Below are 10,000 nucleotides of genomic sequence, written 5' to 3'. Positions count from 1 at the left end.
CGAATGTACATCTTCTCATTCACCCTAAAGCCATTTTAAAATGCGTTCAAATATGAGGTTTATCTGCATCTTATCAGTCAACTTAAAACCAACTTCTTCAAATGAATTCCAATTTGTAGTTCATTTGTATCTTCTCATTCACCCTAAGCCAATATCCTAAAATGTATTCGAATCTATGGGTCATCTGCATTCAAGCTGAAGTACACAAAATACGTACGTGCATGTTACAGACTCCTTCAGCAGCTCACACGTTCAAATACTGTGTAAGTGCATGTGTGACGTGGCTGATTGGTTGGTACCTGAACATGATTTTTCAAATTAACAACGCTGATTATGGCACGGTTGTGTGATTCGCATTTGTTTCATGTGTTTCTTAATGTTTATTTTGTATTTGAAATGTAGATGGTAATAGTGTCTATATTTATATTTGAATGCATAGAAAAGGATTATCAACTCATAGCGTTCTTTATTGTGCATATTATGAACAGCGATACGTTCTGGATATAGTAAACACTAAAACACTAATTCACATCTATATAGAGATAATTCTACCTTTTCGCTTTATCAATAGTTCGAGTTTTAAGAAATGTCTGCCGTCCTCGCAACAGGACGCGCTTTATGCTGACTCGGGTCTCCTGCCCCTTCCCCGCCCTCCAGGTTGTGTTCTGCAGCGAGGAGTGCAGAGCGCGAGGCCTCGCCGACTACCACGAGCAGGAGTGTGAGGTTCTTCCCGCTCTGGCGGCTTTCAGCGGCGATACTCCATGTGTGTTAGCCTTCCGAATCCTTATGAGGCTCTCCTTCGCACGCCTTAAGGAGCTGATCCCCAGACTTAAGAAAGAAGCAGAGACACTGCCTCCGGAGAAACTCGGTTTTAATGAAGACGGCATATACAGTTCTTACGACTTCCGTGCGATCTATCACCTATGCTCAAACAAACAACACCATACCAATAAACAGCTTTTCGGCAGGTGCATTGAGGCATTCATCGTAACCAAGCTCCTGGAGATGAGCAGGAGGTACTTCGTGAACAGCCGCGGCGAGCCAGTGTGTCCCAGCGAGGAAGACGTCCTGCTGACGGGGAGCACCTTGGTCTCGCTCATCATGAAACTCCGGTGCAATATATTCACTATTAAAGATTTACAGGTAAGATAGAGAGTGGGTGCGTGCTTGCCAAACTCCATCTACTCCTACGCGGATTCGATTGGAAGGATTTGGCTCGTGGAGTATTGTGATGTTTTATTTATTAGGATTAATATGTAATGCGATGCGATTTCATCTAGCCTTTTGCAAAAGACTCTCACAATACTTAATGATTTTTTTTGTATTCCAGGTATCCTATAATATCACCGGAGACGTAGTCGGGGCGAACGTCGGGACGAAAGTTCTCGCTACCATGAGTTTGCTGAACCACTCGTGTAACCCAAGCGCAGTGCCAAGCTACGGCAGTGACCCGTCTTCACTGTATGCCGTGAGATTCATCCCCGCGGGCGAGGAAGTGACGACTTTCTACGGCTTTCGGTACTTTGAGAAGGACACCTCCGCGCGCCGGCACCACTTGCTCATCCACTACTACTTCCTGTGCAAGTGCGAGGCGTGCGAGAGCGACTGGCCCGAAAAGAGCCACTTCCCCGCAGAGGTTTCCATGAAGTGCGTGGAGTGCGCGGAGGCGGTCAGCTGCAAGACGGGCGAGTGCAGGCGATGCCGCGTGGAGAAGCCGAAGCAGGGGGACGTCGTCAGGAGGAACAAGAAGATCGGCAAGGAGATTCTGCGGACAGTAGAAGCTTACACCCACATACGCAACAGCCAGCGTTTCATGGACGGCAATAGCGAAGAGGACCGGGAGGTTATTAGCAAAGTTATTGAATTAATGGATAGACATGTAGTGCTGCCGTGCAAGCTTTATTACGAAGCACAAGAAACATTGCAAGTTTACCTGAACCGAGCAGGGAAATTCATGTACGTGATTCCAGACAAAAAGGAAGAAAATTTAAATGACCTTTCAAGATTTTACTGGCCACTCCTTGCCTAAAATGGAACTGATAAGCCAGTGTATCTAAGGATTCCCTGTCGCAGGTCAAATCCTATATTCGACGGACATTTTTATTGTAATGGACACATAACTCTTTGAAGATAATACAGATAAAATGGTGCCATTGATATGAAAATCTAGAACTGGTATCTTAACAAACTGAAAGTACAATGCCAAAACACACACACACATATACACACACACACACACACACACACACACACACACACACACACACACACACACACACACACACACACACACACACACAGTGCAAGAGTTCTTAAGTGCCTTTACTTCCAATATGACAAAAAATAAATCACCTTAGCTATCCACGGCGGGTAAAAAGCAGGAAGGGACGAGCTTCTGTGGTGCCTTCCATATGTTCAATGAGTCACTGCTGTCAGATAATCAATCAATTTGTTTACCGATAATCAAATAAATATGGGTAAAAAAAAAGAAGGTTTTCTGGTCGGAGAATGTAGAGAACGCCTGTTACTATATAGAAATTTAGTAAAATATATGTTAACCGCAATTTAGAAGAAAAGAAATAAAATTCAAACATAGTGTATCTGGAACAGCTGAAATACGCTCAAGATGCTCAACTTGGTTCAGTATTGTTGCACATAGAATCGCAAGTAAAAAAAATATATCTATATAAATGCATGACACGTAATGACAGACAAAAACAACAGACGAAGGATTGAAGAAAATTGTCATATCCGTGTTGTAGATCATATGAACTAGTGTACAGCACCCTCACCGAATTATACAGTGTATGTGTACCGTTGAAATAAAGCTTTGGAAAGCTAACACTACGTTACCATGAAAGAGTCAATGCAACGTTGAAAAAAGAAGAAAAAATGAAAAAGAAAAAAAGTATTTAGACAGCGTGTTAGAGAAAGGTCCCTTATCGTGTTAGTTAGTGACTGCGATGACGTGAGCACACCTTACATCAAGCCAGTATATAAGATGCTATTACTTGTCTCCAAATCAAATATAATTATCAGCTGATCCCTTGTTTTATCTATCCCATCCAGAAGCAGATCTAGAATATAAGAAATTATCCATAATTCCCAACGGACTTAACGTAAGTCCCCAAACTAAGGATTAATAATGATAATAATAATAATAAACGTGCCCTTAAGAGTCTTGAGCTCAATTCCAGGCAACTAAATATATGACGAAACACCTGGTGGCCTTTGCCATAAATATTAGACGTAATAACAAGAGTGTCACAAGAATCACAGAATTAAGTTAGAAACGATACTTCAGAAACTGAATATACTCCGGAAACACAGCATATAGAGTTTAGCATTCCTCGTTAATAATTTTAGTCCTTGTTATTGAGGAACCATCCAAACAATCATTTTATGATTGTTAACGTTCTCGTCAACAACAAATGGTATAATACTTGGTCTTGATCATCAACTATCATTAACAACGTAATTTCGCAAGCAGCTGGAAATCTTTACAAAAATCGGAAAATAAGATATTACAAAGTGTTTGACAAAAACTCTTGGGACTAACGTTGAAATGTTCGTAATGTATCTGAATATCACACAAAATATGAATTTGTAGAGTGAGATTCAAAGTATATTACTTAAAAAAAGAGTGAAACAGAAGTCCTTATCACAAGCCTTCTAAAGAGTTCCACGGTTATTTAGTGTAATAATGGTTGACGTTCCTGGCGTAAACTGATATTTGAAAACTAGATTATTATTGAATAATCAATGTGAATATCCCGGTACAATAACTATAACATTTAATCCTGGATTTAAATTTGTTCCCTGTCGTTATTATATTGATCTAAAAAATAAACTACGCTGTAAAAGGAAGAAAAAAAAGCAAATGCAGGTAACATGTAACTCCAAATGCTTATCTACATCACTATAATCATAATCTAATGCACTGAAGCAAAACTATCAATTGTGAAAGTGGCCGCTCAACACTGAATAGGTGACATGGCTCGAGGATGACGCACATTCCACAAGATCGTCGGCAACGCTCGCCAGAAATGGTATTGACAATGTCTGCTTCAGCCAGAGTGGGCGGTGAAGGTGGAGGAGGGGGGTGGGGGGGGGATGAGGGCGAGGAGACACTTCCTGGTATAGCATTAAATAGCAGGGAGGAAGGGTTTAAGGAGACATTTACCGGTATAGCATTACATAGCAAGGAGGTGGGGGCTGATATATCATTACATAGCATTCTGGTTAACATTCTCGAGCTTGGTTCGACATTTTATCCGCTTCGTCTTTGGATTTTCTAATAAAAAAAATGTTTCTTCATTGCACACGGACATAGTTCCTGCACTTGGAGAGATTAATAAATAAATGAAAAAAAAAAAAAAAACTACCTAGCCACGCCCACTACACTACCGAATTAATCTATATCCCTATATTGTAAAGAATAATTATGTTATACAAAAGGATCTCTAATTTTAATTCCCTGCTCCTGTTACGGACACGAAACTTTGGGATCTGAACCGCCAGGAAGAGGAAAGAGCTGGAAATTCATTCCAAATAAAGATGACTGCGGGTGACACACACACGGACAAACACACATGCGCACACTCACACACACAGATAATACATCAATAAGATACAACAGACATACATATATGTATGTGTGTGTGTGTGTGTGTGTGTGTGTGTGTGTGTGTGACAATCATTTATTTGGAATGAATTGCCGGCTCTATCCTCTTTCTGGCGGTTCATAGCCCGAATCGTCGTGAGCCTGGTAGTTAAGCGGAAAAATGAGCTTAACTGTGTGTTTGCATACATACATACATGTGTGTGTGTTTATATTCTGATATTGATTCATATGTATGTATACATACAATACACTACACTACACTGCAACACACACACACACACACACACACACACACACAAGGGGTGTCAACAAAAACACTTCCCGATATCAAACAGGTATAACATGTAACTTTATTGTAATAATCTTTAAGTTAGTGGCTTCAGATCCAGGATTTCCTTCAGTTTCACGTGGCATAGGGTAGTATTAAAGACACTCAATGTGCGCCGTGCAGGTTGCTCGGCAAACATCGATGCGATAGTCCAGTTCGGACTGGAACACCTGACCATTTCGTTCAACACGACCCATCCATTTGTTTCGCAGGTGCCGATTGAGAAATTTCCTGACAGTGAGGTGTGTGGCGGAGCACCCTCAGCAGTTAGTTGTGGAAATATCCAGTTGGCCAGAATTTCCTGGTAACTTTGACCAGTGCAGTCCCTCCTCCCTCAAAGAAGAAAGAGCCATTTTAAGACATCCTTCCACCCCTGTGTAAAATATGACTAATCACCGGAAAAAAACATATATATTTATACATATATTTATATAAATTTATATATGTATATATATCTATATCTATTTATATATATATTCCTAAATACACACACACACATATATGTAAATATATACATATGCATATATGCACATATATATAAATAAATATATATAATATATATGTAATTATACATATGCATATACATATACATATTTAACACATACATACATAAATGAGAATTATATATTTGTATATTATATATGTATGTATATAAATGTACATCTATTTATGTGTGTATATATATACATATATACATATATATATATATATATATATATATATATATAAATGTACATCTACTTATGTGTGCATATATATATACATATATACATACATATATACATATATATACATATATATGTATATATATATATGTGTGTGTATATGTACATATATATATATAAGTATATATATAACATATGTATGTGTGTATGTGTGTGTGTGTGTGAGTGTGAGTGTGAGTGTGAGTGTGAGTGTGAGTGTGAGTGTGAGTGTGAGTGTGTGTGTGTGTGTATACATATATATATGCATATGTATGTGTGTGTGTGTGTGTGTGTGTGTGTGTGTGTGTGTGTGTGTGTGTGTGTGTGTGTGTGTGTGTGTGTGCGTGCGTATATATAAAAACACATCGCCAAATGGATAAATAGATATATGAGATTTCGTCGCGTTTTTTCAAACCAACTTTCTTTGTTGATCATTCAACTTAAGGTTGCCAGCTAATGTTTTTATGTGCGAGGCGGAAGGTGTTGTATGTATTGATTCAAGATCTCGACCGTCTGCCATGGGACATACATGGGGCAGTAAAAACTAAACCTGTTTGGGAAAGTTCGTCACCTTGGGAAACTTGAGTCCTTGACCAGGGAGGCGGTACCTAATCCCCTTGGTTCCTGCAGGAGTACACACTGAGGTTAATGCCATCTAGTGGGTTGTCACATTCCTTCGGCCAAGGGTTAAATCGTAAAATTTATGTTAAAAGGGTACGGTGAAGTTATCTGGCTGTCCGTAAAAATATGCAGGTATTGCACTTTTGCCAATAACTCTTAATATAACATTTTGAGAAATGTATAAACATTGTATACATGATAAGTAACAGACTACGCAGGTAAATAGTCTTTATTGATAATATTGCAAGCATAATACATATTTCATGATACATACATATATATATACATGTGTATGCATATGATTCTTATCCCATACAAAAGCCTATATGTATCATTCTTATAGCATGTAAGAGCCTATACAATAGTACTAGTGGTTTCTGATACTTTGACTCAGTATGACTCGATTACAACGAATCTCCATGAATCGGATGGAATTGGAGATAAAGAAAATCGCTCGTGTGAACGCCCATTGACCGCGCCTTTGTTTTTTTTAGGCAATTTGCAGCTGTTTAAGTGAAGCCGCGTGGAGTCAACCAGGAACTTCCTTGTGCAAAAAGTAAGGCTTCACTTTAGGTTAGAAAATGAAAGGGGAATTTAGGTTAGGAGAGACTTGCCGTTATTTTCACGTATGCATGAATGGATAAAATTTAATCAATATCGTGTGTGTGTGTGTGTGTGTGTGTGTGTGTGTGTGTGTGTGTGTGTGTGTGTGTGTGTGTGTGTGTGTGTGTGTGTGTTGTGTGTGTGTGTGTGTTGTGTGTGTGTGTGTGTGTGTGTTGTGTGTGTGTGTGTGTGTGTGTGTTGTATGTGTATGTGTATGTGTATGTGTACATGTATATGTATATATATGTGTATATGTGTATATATGTATATATATAGACACAGACACACAGACACACAGACACACAGACACACAGACACACACACACACACACACACACACACACACACACACACACACACACACACACACACACACACACACTTCTACCATGTTACTGAAATTTTATTTTGCTGAACAACTCTTGTCCTCGTTTCTTGCATCTCTTAATGAGAAAAGTTGTCAGGGGAATGTCAGAGTAGAGACCCTAAGAATTTTTTGTTCAGGGTTCAATACAGGGAGGGAGAAAGAAAGAAAGAAAGAAAGAAAGAAAGAAAGAAAGAAAGAAAGAACGAAAGAACGAAAGAAAGAACGAAAGAACGAAAGAAAATCTGTGAAGACAACTGAAATCCACTGTCCTCTTGGCACCTGCCTGCAGTTTCGCCCTGACGGGGGGCGATCCAGAGGGAGTGGAACCTTGACCTTTTATACCTTACCAGGACCCAGGACAGTGTGTGTGTGTGTGTGTGTGTGTGTGTGTGTGTGTGTGTGTGTGTGTGTGTGTGTGTGTGTGTGTGTGTAAAATCGTGTGCGTGTGCGTGAGCGTGTGCGTGTGCGTGCGCGCGTGTGTACATATGTATTTATATATGTATATTTATATATACAAATATATTCATATATATATGTGTGTGCGTGTGTGTGTATTATGTATAATAAAATATATGTAAGTGTATATATAAACATGTATGTCTGTATGTATATATAAATATAATATATATGTGTATAAAAACATGTATAAATATGTGTATATACACGTGTATACATATATATATACATATAAGTATGTATATATGTATGTGTATGTGTGTCCTACTCGTAGAATCAACGGTCCAAATAAGACAAATTAAGTACTCGCAAAGGTCGGATTACAAGCACCGAAGTGGATTATATGTTCGTAATTAATGATTCTACTCCTTCTGTTCTATGACTAGTTACCCCACATGCGATCTGTGTGGTGGGGACAGTTACTAGACTGCAGGACTGAAAAAAATGGAAACGAAATCCTGTAAAATCTTTGGTTACATAATTTTAAAGAAAAAAAAAATGAGCTCATTCCATTGTATTCTATTTGTCTGGGCGGTTAACAAAAAAATAGCTTGTATAGGCCTATATTGGAAACAATTTCTTCAATTCAGTCAATCACATTATATCATCACATGTCGTACCTGAAATAAAGAAAGTGTTCAATGAATAACCTTGGCCATACATCTTTCAGAATATAACTTTCTATATTCCTTGACATTCTGTAGATATGTGAGAACTACAATGACATTTGTGCCAGCGATTTCTGTATAACCCAATATGTTCTCATTTATATTACATACCCTCCTATGTATGATTACTATAGCGTCGCAACAATGTAGTTATGTGACAACACTCGATACTCGTCAGACGCATCACGGTTTCCGACGGAGCTACATATTCGCTTGTTGATCTCCTATACATACGTAACTTCTTGGAGAAAAGAACCTACAAGACTATCACGGTTGTTTCCATCCTGCAACTAGTCAACACCGTGACTAGGTTTATAAGAAAAATAAACAGTAATCAATATGAACGATATAACATAATAACCAAACACAAAAGACTAATATTACAAATCTTATCCACTAAATAACAATACGTTCCAAATCAGAATGGACATGATTAATGATTAAACTAAGAAGTTCTAATACTATCTATCTCTAGCGACTGAACGAAGAACAAAATGCAACATGTTTTTAGTTCACAGGCTTTGTGAACTAAACATATACAAAATATAACTATTGAATACTTTCTCGTTGTTGTAAATTAAACCTTAAACTTCTTTGAGGGTTTTGACTGGTTGCGTGCTGGCCACTCTTCTTCACGGGGACGGAGGCCAGTAATAGTTAGAGAGCTTATTCTCTAACCCAGGACTGACGTAAGTGAACTTTCCTTCTCGGTTATAGTAAACCTGCAGTGCCTCTTGAGCGTCATAATAAAGCTTGCACGGCAGAACCATATATTTGTCCATAATTTCAATAACTTGACTGATGACCTCAATGTCTTTCTCATCGTTTCTATCCATGAACCTCTCACTGTTGCGGACGTGAAGGTACTTCTTCACTGCATCTAAGATTTGTTTTCCGATTTCTTGGTTCTTTGCCGTCAGGTTAGACCCAGGTCCCACCTCGTCCTTGTCACACTTGGTACATTTGCCTGACCTGCAACTGACTGGTTCTGAACATCCCAAGCACTTCATCATCGGCTTGGAGGGGAGCTCACTCTTTTCCGGCCAGTTATTCTCACAGGCCTCGCAACAACAGGTGAAATAATAGCCCTTCAGACGTTCCCATCGCCCGCTCTTCTCGAGATCGTAAAAGGGGATGCCATAACAAGTCGTCACCTCCTGGCCGGCTGGGATAAAACGGAAAGCTCGAGAGGCACTGATGCCACTTCCGGTACTTGAGTAGACGCTTGGGTTGCAGGAGTGATTCAAGAAACTAAGAGTAGAGCAGAGTTTTGCTCCCACGGAGGTTTTGAGGAAGTCGCTATTACGACAAAGAGAGACCTGGAAAAAATGTAGAAAAGAAATATAACCATCAAGACTGAAAAGGAAGGTTTACGTAACAATTCATAGTTCATAAAGTCAATTTGATACCCACTTTCCACTTTACCTGTAATTCCTTGAAAGCGAAGCTATTGGTGCTCACTACCATCAGGATCCTCACCAGAGTGCCACCAACAAGAGCGATATCCTCGTCATTTGGGGATAAGGGATTCCCGTGCCTATCTACGAAATACTTGTTACAGGCTATCAGAATCTTAGTAATGATGAAAGCCACGGTGCACATTCTAAGACTCATCAAACTTGAAAGATG

General features: G+C 39.2%; 2 protein-coding genes across 2 annotated transcripts in view; one reads left to right on the top strand and one right to left on the bottom strand.

The window, feature by feature from the left end:
* LOC125028144 (SET and MYND domain-containing protein 4-like) overlaps positions 1-3,043 on the top strand; it is a 15,228-nt gene extending 12,185 nt beyond the window's left edge. Inside the window, exons 4-5 of the mRNA XM_047617500.1 lie at positions 658-1,143; positions 1,331-3,043. Coding sequence (XP_047473456.1) covers positions 658-1,143; positions 1,331-2,029 — 1,185 coding nt within the window. The 3' untranslated portion in view covers positions 2,030-3,043. The remainder of the gene's footprint in view (positions 1-657; positions 1,144-1,330) is intronic.
* A 5,163-nt stretch (positions 3,044-8,206) lies between these two features.
* The window catches only part of LOC125027950 (SET and MYND domain-containing protein 4-like), a 16,539-nt gene continuing 14,745 nt past the window's right edge, over positions 8,207-10,000 (bottom strand). The window contains exons 4-5 of the mRNA XM_047617130.1: positions 9,797-10,000; positions 8,207-9,690 (exon numbers count right to left, since the gene is read on the bottom strand). The exon at positions 9,797-10,000 is cut by the window's right edge and continues 279 nt beyond it. Coding sequence (XP_047473086.1) covers positions 9,004-9,690; positions 9,797-10,000 — 891 coding nt within the window. The 3' untranslated portion in view covers positions 8,207-9,003. The remainder of the gene's footprint in view (positions 9,691-9,796) is intronic.

This window comes from Penaeus chinensis, chromosome 8, assembly GCF_019202785.1.
Source record: "Penaeus chinensis breed Huanghai No. 1 chromosome 8, ASM1920278v2, whole genome shotgun sequence".
NCBI lineage: Eukaryota > Metazoa > Arthropoda > Malacostraca > Decapoda > Penaeidae > Penaeus > Penaeus chinensis.
This window is presented reverse-complemented; position numbering and strand designations above follow the sequence as displayed.